At 36.4% G+C, this 16,797-nt stretch overlaps 1 protein-coding gene across 1 annotated transcript in view; it reads right to left on the reverse strand.

Moving 5' to 3' along the window:
* Window positions 1-3,884: 3,884 nt before the first annotated feature.
* LOC107045505 (E3 ubiquitin-protein ligase hyd-like) overlaps window positions 3,885-16,797 on the reverse strand; it is a 36,994-nt gene continuing 24,081 nt past the window's right edge. The window contains exons 2-3 of the mRNA XM_015267808.1: window positions 15,315-16,647; window positions 3,885-3,908 (exon numbers count right to left, since the gene is read on the reverse strand). Of these exons, the coding sequence (XP_015123294.1) occupies window positions 3,885-3,908; window positions 15,315-16,647 (1,357 nt within the window). The remainder of the gene's footprint in view (window positions 3,909-15,314; window positions 16,648-16,797) is intronic.

The raw sequence follows: 16,797 nt of genomic DNA on the forward strand, positions 1-16,797 counted from the left end.
GATCCAAATGAAAGAAGACCGATGGCCAAGAAGGTGCCTGAAAGAAATCTTCAGAGGAATTATCAACAAAAACCGGGATAGATGGGGGAAAACATTGGAAAGCGCATTTGGCAAAGCAGGTGACGGTGGCATGATAAATCAAGCCCGGGAAATGCTGAGGAATCCCGGGGAGATAGAGAGAGAGGAAGGCTGGAACGACATGAAGAAACAGGTGGAAGAATATGAAAGAATACTGGTCGATCAGGACATACACAGAAGCTGGGAGAAGGTGGCTGCCTCCCCATTTTGCCCACAATATCAGAGCTGGAAGCACACCACGGAAGAAAAATATTGGAGAAGCAGGAAGTTATCAGGAATAATAAAGGAGCAGTGGGCAAGGATGAGATGTGGGAGCGTTGGAAAAAGCCTACATAAAGGCCATAAAGACCTGACGTGTAGACCATGCGGGGTGGCAAACGAGACGATGGAATACATACTGATGTGTGTAGAGGGGCGATCGAAGGTTCGCAGGGAGGTTGCAGAGGCCCTTAAACGTTTTGAGTTTCGGCACGACCTTGCTGACTATTGGGAAGTAGATCTACCTTCGTGGCTTACAGACCACCCAATAACGGAGGTATGCCTATACATCAGAGACTTCCAGAAGCCACCAGCAGACCACAGGGGAGGAGACCCACCAACGTGACGAATTACTGGTATGAAAAGATAGTCAGAGTGACATTCAGTCAACCTGGATAATATGATGAATTACAATTTTGTTTTCATTAACTCTAGTCTCATTCGATCACAATAACATGGAGGAAATAGTGGAATAATTATGTTTTCTAGCGAGCAATGACACCAAAAATGTACATAGAAAGAAATTTTTGTACTTACGGAAATAATTTATTATTATTATTATAATGGTGGCTATCTAACCAAATTGAAAAATTAGTTGCGTTTAATTGAATGTTCTCGAGATATTACCATTTTACTGTTTTAATGTGCTGAGTTTGTCGATATGCCGGAGTGAAAAATTCTGACAGGTCAAGACTAGCTTAGGTCAGGCCTGACGATTGATCATAAAGTGATATTATGACTGGATCAAGTCCTGATCTGTTATGTAACGTGGTTTTTAATAAAGACTTGATCAGACCTACGGGTTTCAGAATTGATTGAGCCAACGTTTTCAAACCGGTTGACCTGTTTATAGAATTTAATAATTATTATTAATAATAACTAATTCAAAATGAAAGATGAATCAATTTTTTCACTATAGAACGCCTCTCCTAATGAATGTTTACCGTTATTACCACTCAAAAAATGTGGCACGAGTCACAAAATCATTATTGTTTCGGAGTTTAGTTAACGCGTCTCGAATATCCCATATCGGCATAATCGAGACAAATATCAATGTATCCTCGTCCCTCACGAAATCTGTGGACAATTTTCGAACCTTCCATAACAAAAGGTATTTAAAGTAGCTCTACGCTTACGGTAAATTCAAAGATTATTGAAAACTACAAAAAAAATTGCAGAAAACTCGTTTAGATTCGGAATTTTAATTTTTGTCTCAATTCAATTATCGTTTTGGTTTTTTAAAGAAGAAATATTTAAAAAACACAATTTAACCCAGTGTCTTATGTGAAAATCAACATTTCCATTGTAATCGAATATGAAAATCGGATTTTTTTTTCATTACATGTGAAAAAATCAAGAATTTTTTTGACACCTCATAAAAAATAATCCACCGTTTTGCAAACAATTTTTATTAGTTATTTATAAGAGGGAAATGTTTGAAAAAAATATCAATATTTTGCGAAAATTTATTTAGATAATACTGACTGGATATGCATTTATCCAAATTTTTTCCTCCGAATTTCGTTGAAAAATTAAAGAAGTGACAATATCCAAAAGTACAGCATAGCCCGATCGAAGGGGTAGAGCGACTTTAAACTCGCACGCTCCTGACGAATAGCCAGTCAGTCAGTCAAAAACACAGCTCAGACAGTCAATAGCACAGTGAAAAGTTCAGTTGAATTCAGTCCGATTTATATATTCGATGTAAACATATCTCTTTACGACAAATACAACGTTTTTATATTCTACAACCACGAGTTCTAATTGTGTCTCCATACACCTAACCGCCACTAAAAATTATTATTTTTTTCGGTGCTGGGGATCAAATCGGGGACCCTAAGATTTCGAATCCTACGTCGTTAACCTTAGTCTGGGCACCTGACGGGAAAATGTGGTTTTAGTCACCTTCACGGGAGAGTGCCGCCGTGCCATTTAGGCTCCAGCGTTGCCAGTCGCTTCTAGCAACCACAAGCACCAGCAACTACTCGGCTGTTGGGGTGGTTTCGACTTCAGTCGATGGCCAGGTGAATAAAATGACCTGTTGCGGCAATTCCCTCGCATGGTGACCAGTCTAGGGTTAACACTAGACTATCGCGCTATTATCATTAAGTAGACTCTGTTTTGCCTATACAGTACAGTCTTTCTATGATTTCGGCCTTGAGTGTAATAATTCTCCGTACTGAAACGTCCCGGAACCCTCCAATTTTCCGTGGAAAACGTGAAAAGTCCCTCACTGCGCATTCCTATCGCGCAGACCGACACATGCACTGACCACTACATGTTAACAAACTCAATAGTGGGGAAAGGTAATTCTACTGAAATCATAGGGAGTATGAATGATAGGGAGACTCTACTGGATACTTTCCCAGGTAAGAATTACATAGGCTGATGATGAGAACAAGCCTCTATGAGCCCAGGGTTGGCGAGGCTCAGTTATTCAGGCCTGGGATAGGCTTGGTTTCATCGTTCACTTGAGCTTCAAATGAGGATGATTAAAGGGGCCATTGGCGAGGCTTAATTCAGGCCTAGTCCAGGCTTTCAGTATTCAGGCTCATTACGTCAAGGCTTATTCAGAGCTCACCAAGGCCTCGAAAATTAAAGTTACTTTCGATTAATTTCCTCAATTGTTATATCAATACTCATTAGCTAATGGTGGTGAAAACATTATCATCATCTACAAACATAGCTATAATTTTCCGCCAAGTTTTCTAAGCTAATCTTAGACCAGGCCTAGAGCAGCTCTTTGTACACGAGACTACATAATTATTATTATCCTTATCTATAGTTAATTAAGCAATCAATTCTGAACTCATAAATCCATCGGACCTCTCATTTATTCAAGTTCAGGAAGTTTAACAAAACTTTATCAACAAAATAACAAAATAACACGACGCCGGATCGAACCCCAGCAGGAGCAAATTTTTAAATGTTCAATTTCATTGTATTTCAATTTCCAGGTATGCGATAATAATCCAGGATAAATTATTAATAGAAACTAATGATTATAATAATTTTTTTTCCATCCATTGTTAATTCACCGACAATCACTACACGGAGAGAAATTGTTGATAAAAATTATCCTACCGTTCTATAAAAGTGTATCATGAGTCATCGTTTCCTTATTTCTATCCCAAAATTTAGTAAAAATTAATATGTGATGATCAAATTTTATTCTACGTTTGAGAAATTTTATCCTAACGCATAATAAATTTTACCCTTCCAGTCCAATAATTTTTATGTAGATAACAACGAAAATTCTATAACGGTTGGTAAATTGCACCCTACCGGTACAGTAATTTTTACTCGGCCGGCACAATAATTTCTATTTTTATCAGAATAAAATTTCTCTAACGTAGAATAAAATTTGATCATCATGTATTAATTTTTACTAAATTTTGGGATAGAAATAAGGAAACGATGACTCATGATACACTTTTATAGAACGGTAGGATAATTTTTATCAACAATTTCTCTCCGTGTAGTGATTGTCGGTGAATTAACAATGGATGGAAAAAAAATTATTATAATCATTAGTTTCTATTAATAATTTATCCTGGATTATTATCGCATACCTGGAAATTGAAATACAATGAAATTGAACATTTAAAAATTTGCTCCTGCTGGGGTTCGATCCGGCGTCNCAATACGGAATTGTTTATACTAATATCTGTAAACAATACTTCAGTTTATTTAGCTGACGCTCGATTGACCCTTTGAAATTTGATAATTCAAGGCTTGAATCAAGCCTTGGCACCAAGCCTCGTTCAAACCTTACGGACTAAGCCTGAAACAAGGTTATCATTTTAGGGCTGAAGGAGGATTGATCCAAGGCTGAGCCCCAGCCCTGATTGAACATTTCCGAGCCTTGGTCCAGGGCTTGATGAGCCCTGTTTCTATCGTCAATTCTTACCTGGGTTATATCAGAGTATTTGTTGACTTCGGAATTCTTTATGATCTCGACGATTTGCGCGTATATTCTGGAGATAAAATCCACTTTCTTTAAATTACTGCATTTAATCAATGAATATTAATCTTAATTATCCTAATACGAATGAACATATGGGGGCTTTATCATTTGTGTTTTCTCCTCAAAAAAATTTGCTTCAAAGTTTGATACCTCCACTATATGTAGTTAAGGCGATTGCGGTTCCATGCTTCATCCATGTTGTTACATAGATATTGCATGCATGTGCATAGATGTGGTATTAAGACGAAAAGCAGACCAATAAAGACTAAAATAGGATCAGAACAATTCTGTATGGGGTATTCCATGTGAACTCACCCAGGTCGAAACCCTCACCCTCGCCAATCATATTGCCGATTTTTCCTGTGGTTGTGTATGGAAAAATATGACTTCTCAAATTTTTTCAGATTTTTTGAGGCATCCTGTCAGCAGCCATGTTTTTTTGCAAGTTTTATCTTCAAATGCGTGTAACTTCCGTAAAAATCAACCGATTTAAGTTTTTTTCTTACAAAATGTGCGTCTTCGAATACACTTTCCATATAAAAATATGCCAATTTTTTTCAATTCGTTCTTCCATCGATTTCCTCAGAAAAATCTCAAAAAACTTGAAAAACGCGTCGTTTTCAAAGTTGGACCCTTTTTATATTTTTCAAAAAATTTCAGTGAGTATATTGGACCAAAATAAAATTTTTAACCAAAGGCCAAAGTGGGATCTCTATTAGAACACACCACTCGGAAAGATTTATTGTTAACGAATTTTCAAAAAGTCATCAAATTGTTCCAGATTCGAATATAATGCAGTGATTCTTCAGGCGGTAAATTCAAATAATGCATTTAATTAGTGAATTCATTCATTCACCAGTGTTTGGTGAATGACTAGATTTAGGGTGGATGTGGGATGAAAATGTGGAGGGAGATGGGAAAATTATTGATGAGCCGGATTTAAAATATCACACTTTATTTTGTGGGATCGAACCACTTTGTCAAAACTATTTTGAAATTTTTGAAATTTTTCATCCCCGATTCATATATTCAAATTGGAAATGACGGCCACGAAATGGGAAGCCCACTTTGGCCTTTGGTGGAAAATTTTGTTTTGGTCCAATATATTCACTGAAATTTTTTGAAAAATATAAAAAGGGTCCAACTTTGAAAACGACTCGTTTTTTGAAGTTTTTTGAGGTTTTTCTGAGGAAATCAATGGAAGAATGAATTGAAAAAATTGGCATATTTTTGTATGGAAAGTGTGTTCAAAGACGCACATTTTGTAAAAACAAAAATTGAATCGGTTGATTTTTACGGAAGTTACAGGCATTTGAAGATGAAATTTGCAAAAAAACATAGCTGTCCACAGGATGTCTCAAAAAATCTGAAAAAATTTGAGAAATCATATTTTTCCATATACAACCACAAGAAAAATTGGCAATATGATTGGCGATGGTGAGGGTTATGACCTGGGTGAGTTCACATAGAATACCCTGTATATATTTTAAGACTACGTATTTGATCAAAATAATACCCGTTAGTTCTTTATTTTACATTAATTACGCGAAATTAATGATAGTGTTATATATTATACGCAAGGCATAATAAAAGAATGTGGCTAGATGGCGGAAGGATTAAATGACGGACTTGGGGCCATTTTGTTAAAACTAACCATGTTTAACTACACTGATAGAATGATTCATTTATTCCAAACGAGATTCGTTAACTATTAACGAATGGTAGAGTTGAATATGACCAAATGAATATTCGTTAATAGTTAACGAATGGTTCACTTGAATGGCGAAAGTCAAGTCAAACAAGGCTCCTCAAATATACATTCGTTAACTATTAACGAATGAACATTTAGTGGAACCGAATAGACCCTAACCTCCAAGGAAAATCCATTCGTTAATAATAACTAATCCGTTCTATCAGTGTAGTGTAATAGCTAACCCGAAAACTGGCCGAGTGGGATCCATTCGATGGAAAACTGTCAGCAGTTACAGAGCAGCCGTCTGCCGAAACAGTCAAGAGGAGGATGCGGGACATATTTTTCATTTAATGTCAGTTGGAAAAATTGTTTTGAAAAATGAAAAAGCCATTTAAATAAATGTAAAGGGGAACTTCACTGACGTGAGATGTTTTAGGGTTCCAAGACGAAAGACGAAACAGACTTATTTTTGAATGGAGACATCAAATGTTATCTCATTGTTGCGGAAATTTTGTTTTAATTGCTTTGCAAAATGGAAAAAAAACCGACTCCGAAAATAACACTTAGATACCTCGCCATAATCTGAAACGCCGAGATTTAGTATCCAGTAGAAAAAGTTTTTTTTAACTTTTTGAGTCCGATTTTGAATTATCAAAATTCACTTCAAAAATCGTAAAAAACACGCCTCATAAAGTTATACTCATATGACTCAGCGTATTGTGAAAAGCCAATATTTACTATCCAGTGAGGAAGAGTTTTTTTGAACGCGACGAGTCCAATTTTAGATTTTCAAAATTTCTTTCATAAATCGTAAAAAAAACGTCACATAAAGTTATGTTCAGAGGAGTCAGCGTGTTGTGAAACGCCGAGATTTACTATCGAGTCAGGATTTTTTTTTCAAATTCCATTCAAAAATATCAAAAAAAAAAGTCTCATAAAGTTATGCTCTGATGATTCAGCGTATTGTGGAACGCCAAGATCGAGATACGCGGCAGCGTATCGGCCAAAAAAACTTTTGACTCGGATTGTACAAAACATCAGGCCGGTCGCTGCCGCGTATCTATACACGAAGCAACTACCCCCTCCACTACCTCCGAATCATATCCATTAAATAAAATACAAACGTCCCATTCAGGATTTGCCGATATATTCAATACGGGCAAACATCAGTCCAATATCCGGTCGCTGAATATCGGGGCCCGATGAAAGGCCAAAAATCGGCCCAATATCTGCTCGCCGAACATCGGGGCTCTGATCAAAGGCCAGACATTGGTCCAATATCCGGACACCAAACGTCGGGGCCCCGATGAAAGGCCGCTCCATGGCCGATGATCGAACCGACTTAATATTTGTAGGCTATTTTTTGAATAAATGGATGGATAGCATGCATTCATCCTCTTTCCTAATATACAGACTATAGATATCGATACTCCGAATGAAAGCCTAAATATTTTAAGAATAATAAGAATTAATTATAAATTAATTAATTAACTCTTCTCATCAGAGTTACAGTTTCATTAACCAATTATTGATAATCACATTCGCGGATTCAAACAAACACACCATGTGGTATTTATATCCCCGAAAAGAATTTGTCTTCCTAAGAAATTTCAGATGGCTCAGTGGACAGCGTGCTTAACTACAGATCGGAAGAACCCGCGATGGAATCCCGCCGCGGGCAATTTTTAATTTTTTTTAATTTAATTTTTTTCTTTTTTGGTTTGCTGGAATGTTTAAAAAGGGATATAAAATGATTATAAACTATAGGAACTAATATGTATGAACGATTTTAAAGTTTGTTTCACTGATGGTTGGCTGATAATCGACGCCAATATTGGCCGTACATCGGTGTCTATGATGGCCCGTGATAACATCCCAACGTTCGGTCGAACATCGGCCGAAGATCGCAACCGATTATCAGGGAACTCGGCGCCGAGTTTGGCCCGATGTTCCGCCACTTTGTATTGCCCTGCATGGGGTGACGAGCTACATGAAAAATACTCTTAGTTACATTATATAAATTGGCCACAAGCTTCTCATTGATGTAACTATTTTTTTCTTCGAAGCCATCTTTAAAAAAATACGCGCATAGCAACGGATTCATATGCACATTCTCGCATTTCACATCAACTCCTATCATTTTTTTTGTTACGGAGTTGGTAGTAGTGCAATACAACGCACGCACCAAGGAGGAAAGTCCGGGAATTTACAAATTGAATATGATGCGTGAATGATGAACTCCACAGATATTTTTCAATCGAGTCTCGTGCACAAATGAATTCTCAAAGAAGCAAATTCAGTCCGAAAATCTTGAATAAATAATTAAAAGTTGGTACAAATAACGACTGTAAAATAGAACTATTTGTTTTACTTCGATTGTTAATTGGAAAGATGATTTATCGTGTGAAAAATAAATGAACCGAATTGAATTGAAAATGAAAAAAAATTACAGTATATAAAAACGATTTCTTGTTTATTTTGAAAAAAAAGGAAATCTCCCTAAAAAAACAAAAACGAAATGTTTTTGCAAAAAAACTGCGCCAAGAAAAAGATTTGTTTGGTTTTTACTGGGAAGTATAAATTTTTGAAAAATACAAAGAAATTAAAAAGAAAGCCAAGTCAGCAATGTCGAATAAATGAAAATAGTGCACAATCAGATTTCTATAAGAGAAATTGTTTCAAATCGAATGATGATTCAAAAAAAATTCTTGATGAAATAAAAAATTAGTAGAAGGAGGACCAACGTTCTTGGCGCGGAGTTTTTCAACTGATTGTCTAGTATCAATCTAATTCTCCATCTACTGATCCGCGCCAAAGACGTTGGTCCTCCTTCTACAAATTTTTTATTTCATCAAAAATTTTTTTTAAATCCACATTCGGATTGAAACAATTTCTCTTATAGAAATCTGATTGTGTACTATTTTCATTTATTCGATTTAATATCCAGTAAGGAAGAATTTTTTATAAGTTTTTTAGTCAATCTTGAATTTTCAAAATTTCATTTAAAATTGTAGAAAAAAGTCTTCTAAAAATGGGCTCAAATCACACTGCGTTTTGTGAAACGCGGAGATTAGATATTGCCACCGATATTTTATTTGACTTTTTAGGTCGAAATCGAAATTTTCATAATTACTCTTCAAAATTTCAAGAAAAAGGATCCCATAAATTTATGCTGAGATGATTCGGCGTGTTGTGAAACGCCGATATTTAAGCCTCTTACTCGAAATTCGTTCTCCCCATTCGGCGGCCGCAGACAATGTGGCAAGTGTTGGGGCGCACCCGGGACGCTTGAAACGAGTGGCGCTCAGGGCCGTGTGCTCGTTCAATCGCTCGAAAGGGAATCGTGCTAAAAAGAAAACTAATGCATCACAAAAAAAAACATGTGATCGGACATGTTGGGTTTTGGCAATACAAGTTGATTCTTTCCACATTCCGAATTAACTTAATAACTATGAGCACTTGAAACAATATCTAAGATATAACAAGAGAATCCTTCAATGAAAACTGAATAAACGGAGAATTAATCACTTCTTATTAGATTCTCTGAAACGTTTGAAAATTTAATCGCAAACGGCAGACACATTGAGGTTTGAAGGCACTTGCAGCGTTGAAAAAGTTCGGCACTATCCCGTGAAAGCCGAAGAGAACTCGTCAGCTTTCGTGTTTCTTTCGTGCTCAACCCTGCTACGATTGGTTCTACTGTCAGTGTCAAAAGTAGAAATAAACGTCTAAATAAACTCGAAATAAACGTCTATAACTCGACGAAAAAAAATCGTAAATATATGAGACCAATTGCACTGTGTAATATAAGTATTTCACTCACCCCATACGAAGTTTCAAGTTTATAATTTGATTAGTTTATTTATAATCGCTGTGAGAAGCCGAAAAACCCCCCTATTTTCAGGGTCCGTAAAACTCGGCAAAATTTCAACCGCTACCATATGTACGACAACATTTTTTTAAAAATCGTCAATTTTTCGAGAGCTTTGTTGAACCCTTGGGAAGCGACGAGAGAAGAAAAAAGTGAATATTGTAATAATTATTTATTTAATTAATAGAAATGTCGACTGTGGCTATCTCGTTGTAGACTTGCCGAACCGACCTGAAAAAACGATGCATTCTGACTTCAATGTAAAACACATTCGGTCAATATTTTTATAATAAACAATCTCCATTGATTTACAAAATAATTGAGAAAATTCGGCAAAAAAGTGCTGTTCAAACGATCATAACTCGTTATGGGGTTTATGGGCCCGCTCACCGTCGACCCCTCAAATTTGAACACCCATGTGCGCCTGTCTACCTCTTTCAGGGACGTCGATACCAGTTACCGTCGGTTGGGTCCTCTCGGGACAAACAATGTACAGTGTATTTGTTTTTTGATTTTTTGGGGTCAAATAGGAATTTTCCACATTTCTCTCAAAAATTGAAAAAAAAGCATCTCATAAAAGTTATGCTTTGATGACTCAGCGTGCTGTGAAACACCGAGAGTGAGTATGTAGCAAGAAAGAGTTTTTTCTGACTTTTTGAGTCCAATTTTGAATTTTCAAAATTTCTTCCAAAAATCGTAGAAAAAAAGTCTCAAACTTTCTGGGTCCAAATAGGAATTTTCGAAATTCCTCTCTAAAAATTGAAGGAGCGTCCCATAAAGTTGTGCTGAATGACTCAGCGTGTTGTGAAACGCCGAGATTTACTATCCAGTAATTATGAGTATTCGGTAAGGAAGACCATTTTTAAAGATTTCAAGTACTATTTTCAATTTTTTTAATTCCTCACGAAAATTATACAGAAAACCTCTCATAAAATTATGTTCAGATGACTCATCATGTTGTGAAACGCCAAGATTTACTATCCAGTAATGAAGAGTATTTTATAACTTTTTGAGTCCAAATTTTCAAAGTTCCTTTCAAAAATCATATAAAAAAAGTATAATAAAGTTATACTCAGATGACTCAGTGTGATGCGAGAGGCCGAGATTTACTATGTAATAATGAAGAGATTTTTCTAAGTTTTGAGTCCAAAATTTTCAATTTTCAAAATCGCTTTCACATAATAATAAAAAAAAAGCGTTAAGCATTAAGCTATGCTCAGATGACTCATCGTGTTGTGAAAGGTCGAGATTTACTATCCAGTGAGGAAGAGTTTTTTCGAAGTTTTCGAGTCCAAAGTGGAATTTACAAAATTCCTATCAAAAGTGTAAAAAACAGCGTCTCATAAAGATATGCTCAGATGAGTCAGCGTGTTTGAAACGTAGAGATTTTCTATCCAATGAGGAAGAGTTTTTGCGAAATTTTGAGCCCAATTTAGATTTTTCAAAATTCTTTTCCAAATTTGAAAAAAAGCGTCTCATAAAGTTGATTAAAGCGATAAAAGTGATAAAAGTGATTTAATCTCCAGTAAAGAATAATATTATCGAAAATTTCAAGTCCAATTTTCAATTTCCAAAATTACTCTCTAAAATTTCAAAACAGCGTTTCATAAAGTTAAACTCTGGAGATTCAGGGTGTTGTGAAACGCTGAGATTTAGTATCCAGTAAGGAAACATATTTTAGAAAATTTCAAGTCTAATTTTCAATTTTCAAAATGCCTTTAAAAATTAGTAAAAAAACCTCTCATAAAGTTATGCTCAGATGACTGAGCCTATTGTAAAATGCCGACATTTACTATTCAGTGAGGAAGAGTTTTCACTAAGTTTTAAATAAAAAATTAGAATCTTCAAAATTTCTTCCAAAAATCATAAAGAAAAAGTCTCATAAACTTTTTGGATCCAAATTGGAACTTTCAAAATTCCTCTCAAAAGTTTCTAAGAGCGTCCCATGAAGTTATGCTCAGATGACACAGTTTGTTGTGAAATGCTGAGATTTAATATTATCAGAGAACGTTTTTCCCGGACTTCACACAGAAAAACCTAAACGTAAATTACGTTTTGCTATACGTAAATTACGTTTTGATAAACGGAATTTACGCTTAACGTCAATATGATGTCTAGTGCCTTTTTTTCCGTCATAAAAGTTGCAATTTAGGATTTAAAAAATAGTTATTTTCATCACAAGGTCCACAAAGTATTTTCTGACGAATGTGATTATAGGCCTCGCCTTCGGCTCAGCCTATAAAGCCACATTCGTCAGAAAATACTTTGTGGACCTTGTGATGAATGCAATTTTTCATCAGAAGGCCCGTAAACCGCGATCAAACCGAGCGAAGCGAGGTTAGAATCGCGGTTTACCGGGTCTTCTCACGAAAAGCGTATTTACGATCGAAAGAAAAATATAAATTATGCCTAAACAAAGCGTATTTTACGTTCATCAAAACGTAAATTACGCCTAAACGAAGCGTATTTTACGTTTATCAAAAGTAAATTACGCCTAAAGAAAGCGTATTTTACGTATATCAAAACGTAAATTACGCCTAAACGAACCGTATTTTACATGTAGCAAAACGTAATTTACGTTTAGCAAAACGTGAATTATGCTTACACTGGTGAAAAAAATGAAATTTCATGGACAGTTGACTACCAATTTTCAGGACAGTGAAACTGAATGCAATTTAGGGGAATAAATCATTAAATTCCAGGTTTCACTGGAAATTCAGTACAATTCCAGACTACTATGAGTTTTAAAAGTCGCGGGCTATTGGAATGAGATTTCTCATACATTGAAGATCGATTATACATGTCTAAAAACGAATAATTAGTGCAAAAAATTTAATTGTTTATTGTTCGTTTGCCCTGCAGACGCTTAAAATGTTGAAAATACTTCAGGGCCTCCAGTTTTTGAGCTACAGAGGTTTTTTTTCAAAATTTTTGAAAAAATGTGTACAATAACGATTACGAATTAGTTTTTTGAAATTCGACTCCTACACAGCTAATTTCATTTTGTTTACTATAAAAATTTGCGCCATTCATGTAAAATAGGCCAAAAAATTATCCCTAAAATCTTACAAGTATATTTTCGATTCTTTCAGAATTTTTTTTCACGCTATTCTACATGAATGGTGCCATTTTTTAAATTAAAATGATAACGAAATTAGCCGTGTATACGGTTATGTGTACGAGAAAACGCTTCAAGACTATTAACTATTGGATTCAAGGTGGGAGTATACAGCTCTTATGGACGCAATGTGTTAAATTTCATTTTTTCAAAAATAGTTTTCTCGAAAATATGTTCGGAAACTAAAGTTTATACTGCGCCTAAAAAATACTCTTGGTCTATTTTATGACCTCTGAAGAGGATTTCTCCCAGAAAAAATGGCCCGAACTACTTGGATATCCTTAAGGATAATCGGCCAAGGAGAAAATGGAGAGGAGGCGGAGGGGAATCTATTGTATTTATGCAAAAAACCAACCCCTGCACCAGAAATTTATTCCAATTCCGATCGAAAATTCCGGCAGTATTGGGCAATTTTTTCGACCAAATTTTTTTTCTCCAGCTAGCCAAATTTATTTCCATCTATTCCACCCATTAAATTATTTTTAGACGGTTTTTTATTGAAATAAATGAAAAAATTTAAATCCACGTGAAAAAGTGGCAACGTTGCCGGCGTTTAGGTTTTGGGTCTGTAGGAATTGGTACCACTGACTTGCTCGAGCGATAGTTACTCTCCCATAGTATTGTCATGTGTGGATCGTGTATGATTAATAACCTGAAACAGTGATTGAATGTCCAAAAATGTTTTTTTGGGGAAATACGCGTGTATCAGAAATTCGTAGTTCAACGCATGAATAAAATTGAAATTGTTTTGCGAAATCTAATTTTGTCATTTTTTAAAACTATTCATTCTCCCTTTTTTTTTATTGGTCATGTTCCAGAGAGAAAACTCCACTGTAACACTCTCTCTTCAGAGACGCTTGAATTGACCGCACTATCCCCACCTGATCAGTACTTGCAACGTTGCTGCTCGTATGAGCTGCGTGCGTAGGAATTTCATTTTTCAGTGGTTTTTTCACTATTCTTATTGAACAATGCTCCGATCCGACTAATTTTTTTATTCGAAAAATCAGTGATCACATATTCTACATGTGTGCGAAGTTTTATGACTTTTGGCTCCATTTTTTCCTTGGGTTTGCAATTTTTTTCATTAATTTCCATCAGAACACGAGTTAAATGACCACTTTTTCAAAATGTCATGATAAATTAACCATGCTCCGCAGCAGTCTCAAACTTCGCACACGTGTTTTCCATAAATTTAGCAATACATGGGAAAAAAAACAGAAAATTGACTGAATTTTTTAGTTAACCTCCCAGCACGTTTGATTATCCTTAAGGTTAAATTAATCTTCGGATTCAATAATATTTTAAGAGTATTACTTAAATATAAACCTACGATACATTTATATTTATTTGTTCCCGGGAGCAATTTTAGCTACGGTCTTTGGCAAAAAAAACTTGGAATATCCAAATATAAATTTTTAGTTAATTAATTAAATCGCTCTGATCCTTAAAGTGAAGTCTTCAATGATGTTTATTTCTCGAAAAGACTGACCCAATATCAGCGAAATGAGGAGAAATCAATGGAATTTTTTTTTTAGATTTTTCCACTGTTGGAAAAATTGTTATGGAAAAAGGTCGTAAGCGCTAGAAAAAAATTGTCATGAAAAGTTGAGTTACAACGATGTTAAAGAGCTTAATTCGTCCACATTTGATATTCCCTAGATTAGCCCTCCTGAACTGGCTAGATCTCTTACGTCTCACTTGCACTGCAGTGGCGCCCTATAGGTTGAGTAGTTGGCGGCGGCGCGCCGCTCTACGCGCCAGTTCAGGAGGGTTAGATTTATACGAACGTTTTTATACTTCGATGACGTAAAAAACGGTCAATACGAACTTTTTCCATTTAGTATTGGATATCGCGTGTCTGAAAGCAAAAGGTCGTAAACGCCAAAAAGCTACTTTCCGAGTTTCTTAAAATCAGAAGGTCATATCTCCACTCATTTTTTTACAATTCTGCGTGAAAATACTGGAGAAACTTATTATAATACCTGGGCAGATCCACGTCAAATCAAGCACGCACAAAATTCGATGTCAGGGATTTGGCTGCCGATTTTTTTCCAATATCAGTGGTATGAAAAAAAAATTCCCTCAAATTTTTAGCCCTTAATGTCCATTGATAGTGGAGTTATGACTTTTTGAAGTTTTGATAGTTTTTTCGGTTTAAAAAAAATGTTTTCGAAAACTTTTTTTTTACAATTTGGCTTAAAAAATCGAGGGGAAAGAAATTAATAGCCTTGAAATACGTGAAAAAATCTTCAAAAAAATCGTTGGCGAAAGGGCCTAAGTTCATTTTCAACCGAGTTATGCGGTAAAACGTTTTTTTTTTTNAAACAACACTCGATGATGATGATGACGATGGCCGATGTTTTCGGGATTTAGCTTTGTATTTTTCCCACAATTTTTTTCGCTGAGCGAATGGCAACACTCCCCACCAATATAATGTCCCACTCTCCAATTTGGCGACAGTATACAGTGCGCATGTGTGTAGAGATACTATTCTATCGAGTGTAAATTCAGTAAATGCTTGTGCTGGATGCTCCAAACGTGATGATACATGCCCAAGCAGTTCGTCCAACCATGTTGCAACTTTTCCACTCTCAGTGCTAACTGAACAACGTATCGCTGTTGCTGATATATTGACTATTTTTTCACCAGTCAGACCGAGGGATGCTGTCTTTGGATGATGAACATTTGGATTATCAAGATTCCTGTAGGGCTCAGAATCAGCCCATTTCCATTGATAGAGTTGGCCAGTTGATGATATTGCAATTAGTTCAGTGTAGAGTGCTGCAATTTGTACGAATTTTGGTGCTGGTTCACTGCTGCGTTCGTGCCACCACTCGAGTTCCTCTGAGATCCACAGTGGGCTCTGTGATGCTAGTTCCTTCTTCTTGTTCTCTGGATCTTTCTCCCAGCAATCCTTGAGAGCAGTTTCAAGCCATCTTCGTGGACCGTAGTACTGACGATCGCGCCATCTGCTGAAACTATCACGTTCACGATCACGCTCACCAGATCCCCTCTCGAGTGGACCATCACGTTCCACTCCGAGACGTCTCGATGAACTGCCACGACTTCTCATCACTCCGTAACCAAAAACGTCCTCTGAGAACATTGAATCAGCATCAATGATAACTGAATGCTCGTTACTGAAGCCACCATCCAACAGCGATATTAAATCCTCGGGTACGTAGCTGTCCGCTGCGTCTTCAGCATCGTCACCCTCCTCGTCATCACGTGATAATAAATTGTTTACCGCAAGATTAACATCGAGATTGGTGCGTTGCAATTCACGTATTATCAGATTACGACTTTTTCCCTGGAGCACAACTTGTGCCTGTGATATTAAATCCTCAGGAACGAAGGGGGCTGGTACTGACACAATTGGTCTTGAACTATTGCTACTACCACCACCACTGTTACCACCCCCCGTACTTGTACCACCTCCCATGATGACACCAGGTGGTCCGATTCTTCCACTTGAACCGCTACCACCAGCACTTCCACCACGTATTGCTGAACTGCTACGCATTATTCGCGCTCGTGATCGTGATAAACTTGTCCTGCTCCCGTTGCCACCACCTCCACTGCCACCACCACCGCCGCCTCCACCTCCTGAGCCACTTGGTCCGGAGCTTGAACTTCCAACGCCATGACCCTTTCCAGAACTGGAAATCCAAATTTTTTTTCTCATTTGAGAAATCCATTGATAAAAAACATTGAGAGTTATCGAAAGATTGTTTATTAGAGATAAGTTTTTATTCCAAGTCGATTACTACTGTTATCAATTTGAACATTACTGATATTTATATTTATTC

This window comes from Diachasma alloeum, unplaced genomic scaffold, assembly GCF_001412515.2.
Source record: "Diachasma alloeum isolate Michigan unplaced genomic scaffold, Dall2.0 Dall_scaffold_00965, whole genome shotgun sequence".
Taxonomy (NCBI): domain Eukaryota; kingdom Metazoa; phylum Arthropoda; class Insecta; order Hymenoptera; family Braconidae; genus Diachasma; species Diachasma alloeum.